Below are 21,017 nucleotides of genomic sequence, written 5' to 3'. Positions count from 1 at the left end.
TACACAAATTGTCTAAGATTATAAACTGTGCAGTTCCTTTTTTAATTTGGCAGCCAAGTTCAGTAGACATTTTTAAGAAACATGAAACCATATCTTTTTAATTTAGCTTTCATTTCCATTTCCACATGCAAATCATTTTTTTCCATTATATTTATTCTCATAGTAAAAAGACACACTTGTGGGTTAAATAAATTTGTGTTTATTAAACATATTTCTAATGTAACTCATTTTATCTTTACATTTTATTTTTTGTTCATTTTTTTATTATTTTGTATTTTCTTGTTTTATTTGTGTTTTTATCTGTATTTATCGTTAAAGCACTTTTAGCTACTAAGAATATGATGTATTCTCTTAAGTATCATTGAACATAAATTTAATCGTGTGTTCAAACTACCGACTGGTCCTGTGAAACGCTCTTAAACAATATAATACAAAGTTGTGAAGAGACTAAATGAAAAAATGTGCCACATGATTTTAGTGTTTGAAAAGACAGTTCTACACATGACTGCTTTGCCTCTTCTGTAGTGAACAGAAAGAAATCTCATTATTGATGTGAATTAAACCCATTCAAAGCAAATGTAGAACAATATACAACAGTGACATTACAAGCTGGTGATATATTAAAGAGAAAAAATCTGAATTTACATTCTTCACATACTTTCAATCTCAGTAAGTCATAACAGTGGGTAGTGAAAATGCTCTCTCTCATCATTCCCAGATAAATGTTCCTCTGTATGCATTTGTGATGTTATGAAAATGTTTGCTTTGCATTCACTGAATACGATTCAGACAAACAGCAACCTTTTATTAGGACCAACAATGGGCCACAAACAAAAGAAGCAATCTCCCGCCTTTCGCTGATGACATGAATTGTGTGAGTTCAGCTAATGTGAGGGAGCATCTGTGTCTTTGTGTGAACCACAGTGAAGCTAATCCATTTCAATTTGGAAAAAACAGCAGCAGCAGAATCAATTTCAAGTTTGTAATGAGCGCAAAAGGTTCCCATCTCTTATCACCTCTGTCCACCCCTAAAAAAAGACGCAGTGGGACATTTATACTTTTAAATATAAGAAGATATAGAACAACTACTTCAGGTTACCTTTCAATGGTTCCTTTCAACTGAAATCACTCACCAAAAGGTTTTTTAGGTGCTCCAAAGAACTCTTTTTGGTGTGTTTATATTTAAGGGTTTACAGAAGGTTTATTATAGTAAATGTAGATATGAGCAATGTTAATGTGGCACCGGTACCAATAATGTATCTGCATCAGTGCCGATATTAGCATTTAAATGCAGTAGCAGTATCGATGAAGGGGAAACCAATACCTATGACTGACACCTCGAAGTAATTTCTAAGGTGCTGACTTGTGCAAGTGCACCAGTAGTCTAACATGTCGGCACTGTGGGTTGACAAGCAGCAGTAAAAATGTTCATGGCAAAATATGTAACTCCAGTATTTCGTGGGAAAAACACACTAATGGGAGCCCCTTACCTGAATGGCTGAGCCAGGCTTCTTTCAGTGGTCACTCATCTGCCACTGTGTAGTCGTTTACAGTCTGAGTTAAAGTTAGTCCAGGTTCTTATTGAAGGAGCAGAAGGAACCGCCGGACTCTCAGCATAATAATAGCCTTTAGTTGTGATTTAGTCTTTAGCATAGCAGCCTGCTAGCTGGGCAGGTGTATCCACTAGCCCTACCTGCAGTGCACCTCCTCAGCTGTTTCATTAAGCAGCGGGGTCTCGCGGCCCTATACTTAAACCCAGCCAGAAAAAACACTGAAGGTTGCTGCTACTGACCCCGTGAACAATGGTTATATTTACTAAACTCCGGCAGTCTGACGCTCAGAGAGGTGAGCACGAGTGAATGAGTATGTTTTAGTTGTGACACAGAACATAGATTTTACCAAAATAAAATACTTAAAAAATGTAATTGTATAAATATTAGGACTTACAGGTCAGTTAGGTTAGACAGAGTCAGTATCAGTACTGGGACTCTGTATCAGCATATATTTAAGGAGTAGGCATCCGAAGTGGTATCGGTGCATCTCTAGGCGATAAGATATCAGCACAATAAATTATGTGAGCATACTGTGTCATCAGTACTTGCACAACACTGATCAACTGCATATTTCATGAGAAAAATAGCTCTAGCAGAGCCTCTCAAGTGGCATAGCTCTCACAGGTTTCTGCAGAGATATATGAATCAAGAGAGCATAATTAGTTCTGCTTAATTGGATGTAACATTGAAAAACATGGATCCTTTTAAAAGCAATTTTTATGAAAGCAATTTATGCTTGGCACTACTGGTTCATTGCCTATTAAAATTTTCCAAACCTCAGAAACACAAAATATCATCATAAATATTGTACCATGAAAATCTTACGTTATCATGAAGAACTACACTTTTCAAAAACATGAAGGATGGTGTAGAAGTGGAGTCTTTCTGTGTCAAACCTGAAATACTCAGGGGATGATAATGACTTTGTTCAGTTTAGCTAGTCTAGTCTACTGTATTAGCATAGCGCTAATTTATCATTGCAAAACTCAACAGAAGGAAACAAAGGATTTAACTCGAACCAATTGGGTAGAATGGCCTTATAACCATTCCCTTTTTTAAAGACCCCTAAAGGAACCCTTTTCTAAAGAATGTACTCCAACATCCAAATGATTAAATGGGGTTGATGCTTTTGGCGCACCGCCCAGTCATCTGTTCTCAGTCATGCTGGTGAAGAAAAAGAACATGCACCTGTTCCTCAGATAACCTCACAGCAACATGGCTGAGCGATAAGAGGGAGATGTAAAGCAGCTGTGTGCCAGCGTCACTTTATGACAGGCATGCTAACGGGCTCGGCCGCGTGCATCACGGCCCACGTGAACGACAGAGCTGACTTATCATTCACTGTCATGTTAGCTAAGCAGGCATCTCCACAGCGGTTTATCAAAGGGACCAGAGTAAGAAACTTCTCAGCACAGAAAGCCTTGATATCTACGGGTGCCTCAACGTGAGTGGACCAAAATTTTATGAAATGCGAGTATGCTTGGAATATGTCGTTGAAAGCAGATGTATTCTCGTTTCATCTTTTCTCCTTATTCCACTTCAGGGAGCTTTCACAGAGCTATGCTCTGCTGAGTGCAATCCGCTCCCTGGTGTATCGAGGCAGAAGGCACAACTCTCCCATGTGGCCACTTTGAAGCATTTGTATTTGAAGCTAACAAAGCTCAATGCTAAAAGATGCCAGAATGCAAGATATACTGTAGAAGTAAAAGGCAAATACGGCTGAGTTCACTGTCCAAATCTTACAGTCATAGTCTGAACTACAGCTGGGTGGGAGTTTGAAGGGTTGTCCTTCAAGGGGCATTCTGGCCTTATCTGTTGTGTTATGCAGTGTTCTCTAGCACAGCATCGTATCCTTCAGCCTCATCGATTTGACAGAATTCATGATTTCACAATGTTTCATCATACAACCACTGGGAATCCCCGTGGTGTCAAACAGTGTATGCTGTCATAAAGATATATTTCAGTTTTTAAAATTTGGACAGCCAAAATGGTCAGAAGTTGCAGAAACACCTTTGTACTTCTGTCCATTTTTACTGACAGCAGTATGTCATACAGTGCCAGAAACATAAGCATGTTTATTTGAGGTTACTTAACAACTTGGCCCTGTTTAAAGTGATCGCTTAGGGATGTAGTTTGCAAAGTGCTAACAGAGTATAAGCTTCTCTTACTTAGCTATGTTAGCCTTGAAGCCCAAGTGCAAATCCAAAGAAGCAAACTTGAGACACCAAACACGTCCTTGTTGATTGACTATATTTGAGATGAGGGATAATTGAGCAAATGAGATTCACTCGGCCTGTGAGATGATTAAAATGACCTGTAGAAGCAAGAACCTTAAGGACTCTTGTAGATACACGTTCTCTCTCCGACTCTCGCCCTCCCGGTCTCCTCCTCACACATGTACAATACAGCAGATAACCTTGCTGACAGGAACTCACTTATCTCCTTTGCTCCTGGCGATACCGATGAGCTTCTCGATCCCGCCGGCATCTCGCAGGGCCTTGGCATTCTCCATGTTCTTGGTGATGACCTCGTGCAGGGCGCAGCAGATAGCAGTCACCGTGTCATCTGACATGGTTTTGCTCGCGGTGCTGTTGGCAGTACCACCACTGCTGCTAGCGTTGTTGCCACCCGGCAGGCGATGGACCAAATCCCGCATTGCATACTTTCCTACGAATTTGGAGAAGAAAAAATGTGAGATATGAAAACAGAACTTGAGCTGTACCAGAGTACAAGTGCAACAAGCAAAACATACTTACAGTAGTAAAAAAATCTCTTATATCTCCTTGAAATGTTAACTCAGAGGTGTCAAACTCGGTTCCTTCCAGGCCACAGTTCTGCAGAGTGTAGCGGTCTGCCTCATTCAGTTTCTCATTCTGCCTTGATTGAACTCATCAGCTAATTAGCAAAGGCTTTCATGAGACCTTGAAGTGTTAGAAGAGGGAAAACGCTGATCTCCACATAGCTGTGGCAAGAAAGGAACCCAGTTTGACAACTCAGTGAATTTGTTAACATGTTCCTGTAGGACAGTGTTCAATAGGCTACAGAACACCTACATAAGCCCTTCTTGACAACTGACACAGACTTACATAAACACACGTCTTTCATCATAAAGACTGCATTTGCCAGGTGACATTGATTTTTTTCTGTTTGTAAGCTGTTATGACAATTCCTAGGGTGAAATGACAGACTTCGTAGCTCAGTTTATGTCACAGTGACACAATGCTGATACGACACAGCTTGCCAAGACAGACTGGCTGAACAAAAGTTAGCGTTACTGTACCATTTATAAGATATAAGCTATGTCACATCATCAGCATTATGTCACTGTGATATAACAACTGATGTAGCATGTGCTGTCAGTTCACTAAAAAACTGACAGAACCCAGTATCAGAAAAAAAATGATGTCAACTGACAGATGTTCTTGACATAAAAAAACAACCTTTATAAATATTATATAGTTTTGGCAGTTGTCACGACAACTTGCATAGTTGATCATGTAGCCATGTAGCCTAAAATTTATAGAAGGAAAGCATGATCTTTACTTAATGAGTAACTTCAAAACCTCTAGTTTAACTTTGAAAAATGCTAAAAATTGTGAGAGACACTTTGGACCATTTAGGAGGGAAAGAGGGGGGCACTACACCACAAAAAGGAAACAGATATGTAATGCATCACTGTCTCTGTCGCCTTAATTTAACCGTGACCCAAACATAGTCTGGTAACATGATTACAATAATTCCAATGAAACACGTTTTTTTACAAAATGCTACAAAAGATGTAAACCTTTCTTATAGTCTCAGCACCACAAACACAAACAGAACATTACACTGAAAACCCCAGCTAGCAAAAATTAGCATTGTTACAGTAGTGGTCATTTCTTGTATAAACAGTCACAAAAAGGTGAAAAAACATGTAACCATGCCTCAGTATTTTTCCAGACCGTTTGTGTGATTTTCTGTGGCAGTTTCTCAACTAAGGTGGGAACCTTGATTAAATTACGATCCTGTGTTCTCATATTACAAACTCATTTGTTTAGGGCAGTTTCAAAAGAAGTGTTAAAACTTTCAAAAGTCTGATGTCATTTATAATTACAAAGGAGTATATTTCAGTTTTCAAAGAAAAAATATCAGCGTCATGGTGTAATGATTCTTTAACATCTGCTGGAACTGAAACTTGAATGCTTTGGTTTTTTCTAAATTTTTTTAAAAATTCTATTGTCCATTTGTACCATGAGGTGTGTCCCACTTTGGACTGGTACACGTAGACTATGTTCTCTGGAGTGATGGAGCTTTATAACGTTGAGATGAGTTGGAGTGCCATTTGAGATCCAGAACAAAGCATCCAACATCAGTACCTGACCTCAATAGAGCTCTTTTAGCTGAATGCAATCAGATCCTCACAGCAACGTTCCAACATTTAGTGTAAAACATTCTCAGAGGAGTAGTGGCTGTTACTGCAGCCAAAGAGGACAAACTTCGATTAATGCCTGTAATTTCAAGAGAAACGCTGGATGAGGCGTCTACAAACTTTTGGACATATAGTGTATAGATACCAATTTGTATTCTGTATGCTTGGAATCAAGTGTATAACATTACAGAAGACAGAAGTTTTGTGAAAAATAAAGTATTTTAGTACACGTAAGACAGGGCATGTGCTCTACTGTGAAGAGGTACTTGATCATTAGCTGCTATTCTAAACATAATGCACCCAGTATGCTGGGCTTTAAGAGAGTAACCTTCTGTAGAGAGCGGATAAGCTTCAGGAGTGTCAGGCTCAGTGTTTTGGGATGATGTTTGGAGGAGCATTGTGCTGAATGCAATAAAATGACTCGCATGGTATTTGAGAAAAGAACATGTTGTGAGAAGAAAGCAAGCAGAATCTGACATTTAAGGAACAGAGGAGGAAGTGTAATTAAAAATGACTTGGTGAGAGACAGACCTGATAAAGTAGTTAATACCCCCAGTGTTGAGCTAGGATATGATTTTCATTACAGTCAAACTTGTATTAAAACACTTTCATTAGAACTTCACAAATCTGGCCCTTAAAAACACTGCAGCATAATAACAATAACGGGTAATGGGTTACTTGCAGGCTACCAACATAGGGACTTTCTGAATATTTATGAATATTGCGTCAGTATTCGCAAGACGACATAAGATCTTTTATGCAGTAAAGCTATGACAGTCATGAGGGGGGCATTAGAATCCTCCATAGACCTCATGGGATTCTTAAATAGGCTTCTGCCTTTTAAATCCAGTTACAGGGGAATGATGCTTCATATCAGTGCTATAAATGGAACAAATGTCTGTCATTTTAGTTTAAGGCCCCTTCAGTTAAGTTAATGCAATGTCATTTACTTCAAAAACATCTGATGACTTGTGAATACCGACATAAGATGTTTGTGCTCAAGTATTTTTAAATACACTGTTCAATGCTTATAGACGCATTATGAAGTCCATATGTAGGCAGCCAAAGAAAGTGTTATCCAACAATGTTTAAATATCTGTGCCAATATTAGTGCCATTAAGAAAGTCCACTTAGCATAAGAGAAAGATAGGACAACGTACCACACATTCACTGGCCACTTTATTAGAAACACCTACATCATAGCTCCATTTTGCTGGCGCTCAGACTCTAGCCCATCTGTTGATGCCCAATTTATAGTTGTCATCTTCTAGACTTTCAGTTTCTGACCACAGAGCAGCTCTTGGCTGGATATTTTCGGGTGATAAGGAACTGTTAAGCAGAGTGTAAAAACCCCAGCAACCACACTGTGCCTGATATAGTTGTACCAGCACTGCACACACTACCATGTCAGTGTTACTGGACCTGTGGTCAGAAACTGACCAGTGATGAATAAGGTAGAGGATGGCTGACAAACAGTGCAGAAACAAATGCACTGCAGTGTGTAAATATACACCCATAAAGTGGACCTATACTGTATGTAAAGTGCTAGAAAGATAGGGGTTTCTAATAAAGTGGACAGTGTGTATATTTGCTCTACTGTCTGTACAGATCAGCATATTGTCACAATCCAGAGAAAATATCTCCAAAACAGCAACTTCACAAGAGAAGGCAAAATCGTTCTTAATTTTTAATACAAGTTAATGCAACAAGATTTTATTCCAAGCAATTTTGGAGCATTTCTATTGGTCCATGCGCTATAAAATTTTCACAGAATGTAAAACACAGCCGCCACGTCAAATTATATTGACAAAAAAGTATTTTGTGGACAGTGGCGATATAATTCAATATTCAGTCAAACATATGGGCAACTGATATAACTGCCTTTATCCTGCTCCCACCCATAATCCCCCTTCGTAAGCTCATGACACAACTGCAAACTAAGGGCGTTTAGAATTGTGTAGTGTACAAAAATAAAAAAAAAGTCTTCAATTAGGGTGCTGCAAAAGGCATACTTTTGTATAAATAAATAAAATTGAATATACAATTTTCAGTTCATCCATATAAATTCATTTTAGTTTCTTTTCACCTCAAAGTGTAAAAATGTCGGGTGGTGCAACCGTCCAACCATGTATGTCGATTTAGTAATATAACTATCAAAAAAGGTAATTTAGTTTTGTAAAATTCTAAATAAAATAGTTTGGCATGATTTTATGTTGAAAACTTTAAACAAAAAAACCATGTTGCAAAATAAGACAACTCACTGAACTTCCACAATAACTTTTATTTTGACATGCTTTTATGAAAGATGGGCCAGGTTACTGCATCATAAAGAAGACCCTAAGAGACTTTTGACATATTTTGGAAAAAGTCATTTTGATTCATGGTTAGAACGGTTCAGTTTTCCATGTTTGGTGGTTTGACCTCTGGAGAGCCAAGAACATGTGTAATTATTATAATAATGTTTATTTATTTTGAAAAAAAGTATAAATATAAGTGAGTTATATGAGTATAAACTCAGCTTTAAGGACAAAGGTTTCTACGGGTGTCTAAGCAGATGCCTGTTTAATTTGAAATTAGTCTGAAAAGTCAGGTGGCACAACTAGATAGATCAAAGACCAGTACAGTTTTAATAAGAGAAATAGGCAATTAAAGCTTTGATAACAATAAATATATTGAAAGAATTTATTGTGAAATGTGCTGTGTTGTGTATGTATGTGCAGAATTTGTATTTTAGCTGCCTATTTTTGTGTTTCTCCTTATATGGTCATGTTGTCACACCTGTTACTTGTCCTGTATAAGCTGGGTCTAATCTTGGCATCAGTCCAGCTATAAAACTGTGACAGCCCAGTGTCTTACGGGCTGGCTGGGTGTCTGAAACTTGCGCACACAACCAATAACCTTCACTTTGTCCAGACAACAGATCGAGTCTCCAGGGTTTGGATTCTATTAATATTTACACTGCATTATAACACTATATATAAAATGCACAAATATAAATCCAAATAAATATGCTGATATAAAAATGCACATCACGTCTTTAATTTTTCTCTCTGAAAAGCACTTTATGAAGATGTGTTAAACATGTGCTATATTTCTTTATTATTACTATAATTAAGAAATGTTTGTGGTGCTTTTTAATCATCCTGACATTCATATACTGACCACTGAGACTTACTGGCCTCTGTTCTTCTGTCCACCTCATATTGAAGGGCACAGCTAATGAAATTAATCTAAGATGGTTACATACTCACTCCTAATTCCAAATGGGCTCTGGAGGAGAAACACAGACATCATTTTCAGCACATGGCATACTAAACGGAGAATTTTTAAAAAACGGCCTCAATTTATCATCAGTGAGCTCCCAGTTAATTGGTGTCTGCTTATCTTGTTCCTGCAGGCAAAATGGTCTTTCTTGCCTAAGAGGACAATATGGAGGCACTCATCCACCGAGACATGATATTTCTCCCTGACTGAAGCTTGGTGGGGGAAATAAAACATGGTATTTAAGGAAATAAATGTCTAGAAAAATTGATCTGAGAAACATCCATACAATCATACAATGGTCTTTGCCGCTCTACATTGTTAGTGTACTCCGCACAGAGACCCTGACTAACTTACACTGCCTTTAATCCATTATTTCAAGTGTTTCCACTTAGATCAAAGAAACATCTGACCACTAAGGTTCTTTATGCAAAAGAATTTAAGGTTGTATTTTAACAACAGAGGAGGTAAAAGCAATTACCGCTCCAGCTTTGTATCCAAGAGGGAGCTATACCTAATAAGGCCAGACTGACATGAAAATTGTCACATTTACCAATAACCTTTGATATAATTTATATATGACAGTCACTGGAGAGTTTCTTAGTCTTAAATAACAAATTCTGATTAGTTTGGTGGTGTTGTTTTTTTAGTGCGTGAAAGTCAGCTGTAACCCTTTATTAATTTTTTTATGAGCAAAGAACAGTTTTTAGTCCAAGCTGTTTATTTTCCGGAGATATTTCTGAGGACACCGTGCAAGACCTGGTAGACCAACAAAAATGTCCCCGTCAGATAAACAGCACTTAAAGCTTTCATTTTTGAGAGAGAGGAGAAAATCAAGCTGCCTCAGATCTGAAAACATCCACAGGTGTTTCTGTCCATCCTTCCACTGTGAGAAGACAACTCAGCGCTATGAGTCTGAAAGGATGTGTAGCTGTCAAGAAGCCCTTACTGAGAAAAGAAAATAGACAAAAAATTGCAAATCAAACAAAAAAATTGCTGGTCCAGACCTCAACATCACTGAATGTGTTTGAGATTACTGGGATTGTGAGAAGCAGAGAATGCAACCCACTTCTAAGACTGAACTTTGGAGGTGGAAAAACATCCTAATTAATTAATATCTTTTGAAAAACTGAAATCTAGCTACCTGAAAAAAATGGAAGCTGCAATAAAAGCAAGGACTGGACACAAAATCTTGAAAGATGTGGTATTATATTTAGTTGTTGATGCTTCTGTGTAAACTTCTGTTAAACATATATTTCCTGTTTTTTCCTGATGCTGAAAAACTTAATTTACTTAATGCCTGTTTTGACAGGAAATTAAATACATGAAGGGCAGCTAAGCACTGTATATAATTTTTTAATCATAATTATACACACACACACACACACACACACGCACGCACGCACACACACGTCATAACATAATAGTTCTAACTAATAGTTTTCTTATGTTTCCATCAGTTTGTTTTTTTTTTTTCCAAATAAAGTCTTCTTTCTTTTACATGCGCTTCAGTTTTGTTTGGTAAGAAAAATCTGTCATTTCTTTCTCTGTAACTTAGAAACCTGGAAAACACTGCATCACTATAGCAACATTTTATGAAGTATTTAACACAGTGCATCCTGTAGAGGCTCGGCCTGCTCTGCTCCAGCCTCATTTAAAAATGTAAATACGGTGCAGAGAGATGAGATGCGATCAATATCTGGATGGAAAAGCTACACTGAAAAGGGCAAGTGTGTCTTGACTGTTGATGATCTGGTCATTACGATCAAATCACAGTGATCAGATATTAATATCAAGTGTACACGGGGCCTTATGCAGCCTTCTATTGGCAGGGGTGGATTTAGTGATTCTGGGGCTCTGGGCAAAAGGCAGTAATGAGGCCCCCTGGATGCACATTTTTAGTTAGTTGAGGGTCTGTGTACACAGCGAAAACGAGTATCCTGGCAAGAGAAATCACCATAGATCTAGTCAGTATGTTCAACATTTCTTGATTCAAGATTGTTACTAAATATTATATGACTATTTAACTTCTGGACATTTTTACTTATGAAATTTTGTGAGTGAAATTCTCTCAGTAGCTCATAATTCTGCTAGTTTTGAGAAATATGCTTGAAATGGGCAAAATGATATACCAGTATAGTGAGATAATTTGTTACAGAGTAACACAGAAGTAATGAGCAGTGAGATAATTATTTCCAGGAAGTAATACGTAATGTAATCCCATTGCATTTTGAGAGAAATGATTATAACTTTTATGGATTCACTTTTTGAGTAGCTACTCCAACACTGGAGCTGTCTACACTTACATTAGCACTAGCAATATTTAGGGTCTTCTGAACCTGTGCAGCACTCTGTTCTGACGGAAAAATAAGTTAGCCTTGGGGGTGAAGCTCTTATTGCATTACTGTGCTGTACTTGAATAATTTTAGATTTTCTCTCTCCCAGAAAACACCCAGAAAATCACAATCAAGACCTCCTCTTCAATATAGATTATCAGTCAAGCATCTTGTTATAACCAGTTGGTTTTAAGAAATTACTGAAAATAATAACTGCAATTGCGAATATTAGCTATTTTTAAAATGTATAGATACTTAGCAATAAGCCATTTAACATCTACATGTACAGTACATCTAATTTGTTTTTCATGGGTCCCTGGATCATGGGTGTCCCTAGGCGACTTCCTACATCTACCTAGTGCAAAGATCACCCCTTTTAGAGCTCAGATCCTTTGCAAGACAGTCTAAGAAAAACTACAAGACAATTCAATAAGCTTTAAGTTTCAGCATTCTGGGAAATTTGAGAAGTATGCTATGCCAAAATGCTTTCAACTCTTGCCCAATCATCAGAACCCCTACCTATCTTTAGCGCCAGATGGGGTGAGCAGATTTCACTTTAGTTCTACTGTTACTATTAACAGATATATAGATGACATTCACATCTATACAGTGTGACAGAATGGTGCTTGAGCTAGAAAAAAAGGCATCAGAAGTGCTTTTAAAATGTCTCTAAAAGGCACACAGGATTCATATCCCAGTCATAGCTCATAATTATCAGTGATCACATGACTCTTCCGCACTAAAGCTGTTTCTCAAAGACAGGAAATGCTTCACACTTCAGAATTATCTGCCATTTCGGAAAATCACCTTGAAACATCTATACACGCATCCAAGTGAACGCAAGTGTCAAATATAGAAACAATATTGGAGCTTGAGAAGGCTGGAGTGCTGTGGATGACCCATTTGCCCTCATCGTGATTGATGTGGAGGGTCTCTTTATGGGCCAAGCCTGATGGCTGCAGTGCATGATTATGCAGGCTGGGTGTTGGATGTGACTCTTTGGCCAACCTTGACTTTTTTGGAGTGCCTCATCTAGGGTCTCTCAGAGATATGATGGCTGTGTGGTAATCAGAGGTGAGTGCTAACCCTCCAGTGTATAAAAGCCCATCCTACCACAAAACAGACAATCAGAGTACGCGTCCCCGGGTCATCATGGACAACAGTACAGAGAGCTCCCGAAATACACTTACGCCCATCAGAGAGAGGGAGGAACAGACTGTGACATACACGACAGACTAAAAGTATGGAAGCAGATATTTCTTCCCAATTATCCAACAGTTCTACCCATAGTTATGTTGAGAACTAGACTGATGATGATGACGCAATGTACACAGTGAAGTAAAGCCATTTGGCCGCCATATTGGTACTCCCCCTCTGCTCTGTAAAATGAATGCTTGTCTATGGAAAAAATGTCCCCAAAAATTGAAATAAAACAAAAATGTTGAGGTATTTTTGCTTTTTCCTGCAACAATATCCAATTGATGGGCTGTGGTAAGATATCTAAATCATTATTTCATAGGAATGTGCACAGCTATTTGAATACCTGGATACCCACACTCATTTTAGTATTCGTATAGCTTACTTAAGGTATCTGAGGCATGTGTAGTAAGTAAGTAAATAAGTAAATAAATAAATACTGCACTAATTGCTAAACAGGTATCGGACAGTGCTTGCAAACTAGATTTGCAGCAAATGCAAAAATGCACAGAAATTACATATCTGCAGTCACAAACTACAAGTAAATGAAGTAAAATGACTAAAAAAATATACTAAACATATTCTGTGTAACAATGTAGTTAAGGTCTTGGCTGACTAGCTTGACAGAACTGAGAGCAAGGTTTTAAGTTGAAGTATTTCCTGAAAAATTCACTAAAATAACAACATCACAGCTGTGCCAATCTACTCTATTTGCCTTGAGCTCGTGCCTGTGGCTGAATCACAGACTTGTTATCTGTGAAAGCACACTTTCACGCTTTTTCCTTCAAAAACATTTTACAATTAAATCTATTTGCCAATGACCAATATGCAACAAAATTACATTTTGTTTAACCTTTAGAAGTTGAAGTTATTTCTGGCGATAATCAAAGCATTTCAACAATGCACTTGAACTCTCCTACATAACACTGACGTAATCATGGCATAAACATGTCATGACATGGCAGATGTCATATGCTGTTTGATGTGATCAAAGCTAACTAGGGTACCCAGCACCATTTTTCATGTGACGCAGGCTGTCATGACATCAAACATTACGGCATCTGTCAGGACAATTAATGGTTAAGGTAACAACACTCTTTATAGCTTCAGTGTGAATGGGAGGCTAAACTGCTGTAGGCTGAGAAGGTGGATATTTGTAAATATGTTGGTTTTTGTGACATCACTAACAAAAATTGGCTGTTTTTGCAGCCTAGTGTCTATATATGGGCTGTATAGACTGAGAAGTGAATTAAACTCTAACAGCGTTTGCATATGAGAAACAGTGTGAAACATTCAGTTTTCCTTCTTTTCCATAAATGTAATGGACATTACATTTACATGACATTTGCTGCTTGCTCAGTGACGAATTGTAGATGACCAGGTCAGTGTGGGCAGATAGAAAAAGGCACTGAAAATACGGCTTACATGCTTTCCTCGGATGGTAAACCAAGACCAGGTGTCTAGTTGGGCCTATAATGTCTTCAAAATGGTGGTTTATACAGTATATTACATTGAATCCCAGCAAAATAGACTACATTAATATTCTCAGCAAGACTTCAAAGAGAGTTAGCAAAATGTTCCGTGAAGGCCTAGGGGTCCGCAGCTGGGTATGAAATGTCACTCAGCGGTAAACGCCTTGGGGCAACTCCGATGCAGGCCTTCACTCTACAGTTGCATTTAAATGGATACTTTCTGAAAGCTAATGCTGGACTCAGAGCCGGTCAATATGGAGCTGTCTGCTTGCGCTTAGGTATAAAGCACAAGAGGTATAAACACAACACTTGATTTGGTGACGGACCTTAAAACAAATCTATTAATAAAGGTTAGGCGGTGAGTTAAATTGAAAATCGACTGCTGCTGGCCCCGTCTGAAAAGGGAAGGTAAGGCAATGTGGATTTCACACCTGTAATATCTCTTTCCATTACCGCCTTTGATGTCCGTCACACAGGATCAAAAGAATAAGTTTGATAAGCCGGCGTAGAGAAAAACTCATCCTCTGAAGACCTCTGAAGCTTCAATTAAATTGGAGCCACCTGGTGGAGGCTGTGAAAGAGAGAGTGGCGACTGGCAGACAGAGGAGAGATGGAAGAGGCTGATAATGAGTGAGGGAATATTGCTTTAATAAGGCTGGGTTTAGCCACGCTGGAGATAAAGTGGTATTTCCCTAAATGTCATTATTATGACACATTGCTTTTGCTCTGACATACCTCTGGCTACGCTCTGATAACACTGAGAAAAGGGGGAAAAAAAAAGAGGAGGGACAGCAAAATGATGGCTGACTTGCTAAACGGATGGACACACACACACACACATGCCTACATCTGTACACACTCACAGGACTAATGATGCTATCATACGCTGCTATCTATCTTTAGCACTGCACTAGCACTGTAATCTCATCTGTCCACTAGGCCTCGATTACCAATCAATGTGTCCACTGACTGATTGAGCAATCAGAGATTTTTAAAAAGGCCAAACAATAAAAATGGGTTTGAAGTGAGCAACAGAAACCAATTTAAAAATATAGCAGACAATACCATCATGTTTGACTAAAAGCTGTTGATTAATCAAAAAGTGCATCGTTATTGATGATTAAAAACCATCTATCAATCAAATAATTAAGAGTTTTAATAACTGAATAATAACAAAACAATTTAACATATGCAGAAAACAGGAAATACTATCATGTAAACCGCTGTCTAAATCACTGTCAATCAAAAAGTGCATGTAATCAATTATTAAACATGTAATTAAGTAATCATTTAAAAAAAATCATATATAAAAACATCAAAATCATCATATAATCTGCTGACTAATCAAAAAAATTTTAATCTAAGATTAATCAATTAATCAAAAAATCATTTTTAAAAGGCCGAACAATAAAAAGGATAACAAAACGATAACAAAACGATTTTAAGACAATTGAAAACATGCAATATCATGCAAATTCCTGTCTAACCACTGTTATTCCATAGAGTTAACATCTGAATCAATGTCAAAAAGCAAGCAATTAATCAAATGATTCTCTTTTTTTTTTTAAAAGGCCAAAATAAACGTATTTATCTGGACAATAATGAAACAATTTAAAATATGCAATATTGTCATGCAAACTGCTGACTAATCACTGTTGTTTAATCAAGAAAGCAAGGTTTAATCAATGATAAAGTAACAGGTTAACTGATGAATTGTGACGGCCCTACAGTGAAGTACAAATATTGAGTCATATTTTTCAGTAATCATTGGGAAGGTCAAGCATAATCAATATTTATTTAATTAGAGTCATCGAGTTTAATCCGGTAATCAGGACAGTGCTACTGAAGGTTAACCTCACTTAAAATTTTCTTCACCTCCATCTCTCCAGGCCTAAATGGCTGCCAAATATGAACTTTTGCTTACTGCAGCCAGTATTATGCTTTCAATGATGGATCATATCACAAATTCCTCTATATCAGCTCAAATTCCGGCCATTGAAGACAAGCAGGCCAAATCCAGCAGCTAACAGGACCACAAACTTCAAACATTCCTCCAAATCCTCCAAACTCTGCTGCCAAGACTTCAGTACGTGCCTCTGCATGGTCAATTTCTTCTCACCAGTACTCACCCTGTTTGAAAGCAATACCTGAGAAAGTTCTGCTGAAAAGTTTGAGATGCTTTTACGTTGCAAAATGAGCTCCAGTTGGCTGTGGGTGTTTTGATTTGCCTGAACTTGCTGAAGTTCCATCTCTAACTCCTTTTAGCTCGCTCTAAAGTCTGTGCTGGTTCATATTCTCTGTGTTAAATCAAGCAAGCTGGGGGATTAAAAAATATTAAAGTGAGCAGAGAAACAAGCCAGAAACTATTTAAGAACTTGCATGCCTAAGGACTTGTACATATACTCCAAATAGCACTCAAATACATACTCATCCAAAGATATCCCATTTTTCTCAACTTCCCCGACATAATGACTGGAACAAATCTGTTGGTTAATTTTAAAAAGGGGCTGTCAACGTATTTCCTAATCCATTTCGCTGTTAGCAATGGTGTCCTATATGCATGTTTTACATCTGAGCCCCTTGCCGTCCCCCCGGCCCTTACAAAAGCAAAGACTTTTGACCAGCCACCACTAGCTAGCATTTCAAGCATTTTACAGGCTATACCTTTTACAATATAATTTGATTTCAGCACCCTTTCCTTTATTCTTCTTTTATCATACCATTGCTGTTTGGGTCCCTGGATGTTAATGTTGCTTGAATAATCTACTACCTATAATAACCACTTAGATACAGTATTATAATTTAGCAAATTGTTGTCAGATCGAAACCTCATAACTGTAATTTTCCTTTATAATTTGAAAATGCCAGGTTCCCAGCTGAATAAACCAACAGACATGAATGGTTTGAAATGGTATTAAAATACCACATATTACAGCTATAAAAACAACAATTGGGTCCTTCTGAGAGGTGCAACCATCTAAGTGTTGGCCTGATCATCAGGAGACTGCAGAACAGTTCAAGGCCATCTGTGCTCAAGAGTCCAGAGGAGCATAATTGGCCTTCCCTCTCACCAATCATGTGTGATACTAGCAAACATGGCCGTCTGTTAGTTGACACAACAGAACTGGCGGTTATCATTCTCTTACAAGCATGTTGAGCTGTCCAGAGATGCTGCCTGTGGACTCGGAGGGAGCGTGTGCTAGCCTTCGACGTCCCAGCTTGGGAGCATCTAGGTTACACGTGATCTTGTAATGAGAACATCTGGGAATGTCTATGAGAAATGATGGTGGCTACATGTAGGTGGGAATGTTGACCTAACAGGGTGGGAACAAAACCAGTCTAAACCAACAGTTAACAATGACTGTCACACATCTTTAGGGTCACTGAGACATTTTGTAGTATTTGCAGTCGGGTTGGCAGCCCCTTTAGGGGCTAAGTAACTCAGACACACAATGCAGCGGTTTGTAGCACAGACGATCTAAGTCACCCTGTCCTTCAGCAATTCGGACAGTCAATATGGCAGCTTTCTCTCCCTTTTTTCTGCCCTTTGCTCTCTTCCACTCTCCACACTGGTGCATTTCACCTTCCTGCTGCACTCTCTCCTCATCCCCAAGGAGAATCAGATGCTGTATTGCTTTATGTACTCTGGAACCCCAAATTAACAGAGCCCTCAAGCACTTCTCTCACTTCCTCTCTTCTCTCCCCTAAAAGCTGATGTCATCATCTGCAAACCCTGAGAGAGCGTGCAGCTGGGAGGTAAAATGCAGAAATGAAGAAGAGAGCAGGTCAGAGAGAGTCAGAGAAAGAGACAGAGAGACAGACGTGCTATTAATACATTTAAACCTAAAAGCATCATATTTACCAACATCTCCTAATTTGTTTAAACCCTTAAAAATCACAATTACTTGTAAAAGTAACACTTGAATTGGCTTTGTGAAGTTAAAAACCTTCATAGACTTTCCATGTGGTTGTGGAAGTAGCAAGATGCTTAAGAGAAGCTAAATGAGATAAAATAACTACAGGTAGTTAATTTAACTGACAGTAAAAATCTATAGTCTTCACTGGAAACAACTTTTTACAAGGTGAGGAAAAGTGAGCTGATAAAGTCTCGCTCCTGAAACAGTCAACAAACATTAATCCATTCCATGTAAAAAGCAGCTGATTCTCCTGTGAACAGAACTTATTTCTCACAGGAACTTTGCAGACCTTTGCCCAATGACCAACAGGGGAGTCTGAACTGTAATAGCTGCACAGCTTAGATTAAGAAGACTCTGAGCTCATAACATTAAAATACATTCTGAATATTTTAATGGGTTTTCTCACTAATGGCTGTAACGGACCAACTATAGTAATGTGCAAAAGTCAGCATACAGGCTTTCATTTGTTTCATTTCCAGTCAAAAGGCCTGTTAAACAGAAATTCACACAGAAGCCTCAACAACTAAATATAATTTAAGGGTTTTTTTCAGTGTTTAGTGTGTCCTCCAGTTTTTTCAGGAGACTTGCTTTCAGTTCCTCAAAGAAATCAGAATGGATATTTTTTCTCACCTCTAAAGTTCGATCTCAGAAGTTGGTTGCATTTTCTGCTTCTGACAATCCAAGTAATCCCAATTACATAATTAGATTTGTCAGTTCATAAAACATGACTCCACATCCCCGATGCCCAGTTTTGGTGTTCTACAGCTGGTTTTCTCAGTGAGGGCTTCTTGACAGCTGCACATCCTTTCAGATCCATAGCACTGAATTGTCTCCTCCCATTTGAAGCAAGAGTTGAGCTTGATTGTCTATTTGAGTTTCCTTCATATAAAACAAGTTTGCATTGTGCAAGTTTTCATTTACAACACTACAACACAACAAAGGCCCAAAGCAAACCATATAAACATATAGACATTAAATACACTGACCAAAGATGAGGATTGCTGTCCTATACAAATATGCTGATGATAAATGAATACAGCCTTCACTGTAGTATCTGGCGGTCATGTGAAGTAGCACTGTCAACAGAATTACTTAGATGATTATTTATTTCAGTCTAGTCCAGTACGTTGTTATTGTAACGTTATTTAATCTCATTCATATGGTTTCCTTTTAATTACATGGTGGCTAAATAGCAGTGGGCCTGTCTCACAAAGCTTAACTTTAAGTTTAGTGTGATGTAACCCTGGATTTTCTGTCTTGCAACGGTGGATCACTTTTTACTGAGCTGCCATGGCAACTCTATTCATAAACAGCTCATGGCTGGGCTCCTGACCAATCAGGGAAAGCCTTTTGAGAGGCTTTGCTATGTTTGGGCTGTCAGTCATGTTAAAAATATCACTATCGGCAACAGATATCAAGAAGTACAGTTAGTAAAATTAAAAAGGATTACTCCAATAAGCAAAATGATTTTTATTATTGGTTTATTTTCTACATACTTGTCCTCCTCATGTTTCATAATAACAGGTCTTGAATAAAATCTTACATATAACTGCAATGAAATAAAAAAAACACAAAACAAAAACAAACAAAAATGTAATCCGTGCTAGACAATATCTTTAAAAACGAATTTCTATCTAATGGCATCCAAGGCCAATTGTGAACATTCGGGGGCCTTAAGTGACAGACTTGGAGGGTCCTCCTACCCACCACCATTTTCTTTTGTATTCAGAAATAGAAAAAAGATGAATTTTAACTAATTTTTATCAGGGAAAAAAAAGAAAATCTCTGAATTCACTGTGCTTTTTCTACAAACAATCTTAAATATAAAATTTAAAGGGGAATTCCTCTGACCTTTTCTAGTTTTCCAAAATTCAATGACTAAAATGTAAACAAAGTCATTCAGAGTGGTATAATGAGAAATGGATCACAGACTCATTTCTTGAACCAGGGGTCACAATGTCTTTGAAACAGTAAAATAGTAGTAAATCCAAGAGCTATTTTGCCTCACAGCGTCCAGTATGTACTTTTCCAACATGATTAAATTTTAGTTTTGAGATAAGATCAAAACCTTATAACCTTATTGTGGCATGAGCCCATCCCCAAACTCCGAACGCTGCAAAGAAAGTGAGGAGAGGATGAAATCTGCGAATGAGTGTGGGACGGCGCGCAAGACCCGAGCCCACCTCCTGGGTACCGCCTCCGGTTCTGCAGTGAGGTCACTTTAATTTGCCTCACGTTCGATCCCAGGGGTGAGCCAGAACGCGGGGGTGGCGAAGGAGGCGGTGCAACGAGTTCTCTTTCCCTCTCGGCTCAGGTGCTCACGCTGCTCTTAATGAGAGCCAGCGGATGTGGGCACCTTTTAAAAACAAAACTGAACAGAGGGGGAGAGCAAGAGCAGCAGCAGAAGAAAAAAGATTAAGGAGCTGAAAAGCTTGGTTTTCAAGGACTAAGAAGTTTAGTTTTGAAGCCACTCAAAAGTGGCCAGCTTTGGTTGTGGTTTTGTTTTGGTTGTTTGGAGTAAAAATGAAGTGAAATCGCAGCTGCAAACATTTCTCCTGTCTCCAGTGTCCTTCCTGAGCCGAGGGTAGCAGAGGGCATGCTACATTTAACTTAAAACTATTATAAAACAGTGTCTCAGACATCAGGCAGCGCATGTATTCATAACCATTTCATGTAACAACTTTGTGTGAGGGAGCTTTCAGAGTCAACTTTTCAGACGTCTGGTTCCTATCACCACCATTGTGAACAATTCTGACTCCGTAAGCTTCTCTAGAACAGAGCATTTCACACCAAACCACTCTCAATGACTTTGTTTAGATCTTTACAGTTGAATTATGCATATGTGTGACTGCTAAGCAGCTGCTAAAATGGGT

At 38.3% G+C, this 21,017-nt stretch overlaps 1 protein-coding gene across 1 annotated transcript in view; it reads right to left on the bottom strand.

Annotated features, from left to right (window-relative positions):
• Positions 1-21,017, bottom strand: part of ctnnd2a (catenin (cadherin-associated protein), delta 2a) — a 547,011-nt gene that overhangs the window by 39,651 nt on the left and 486,343 nt on the right. Inside the window, exon 17 of the mRNA XM_036558377.1 lies at positions 3,989-4,220. Coding sequence (XP_036414270.1) covers positions 3,989-4,220 — 232 coding nt within the window. The remainder of the gene's footprint in view (positions 1-3,988; positions 4,221-21,017) is intronic.

The sequence above is a fragment of the Colossoma macropomum genome, unplaced genomic scaffold (genome assembly GCF_904425465.1).
Source record: "Colossoma macropomum unplaced genomic scaffold, Colossoma_macropomum, whole genome shotgun sequence".
NCBI classification, from domain to species: domain Eukaryota; kingdom Metazoa; phylum Chordata; class Actinopteri; order Characiformes; family Serrasalmidae; genus Colossoma; species Colossoma macropomum.
Note: the sequence above shows the minus strand (reverse complement) of the source record. Positions and strands in the feature narration are given on the sequence as shown.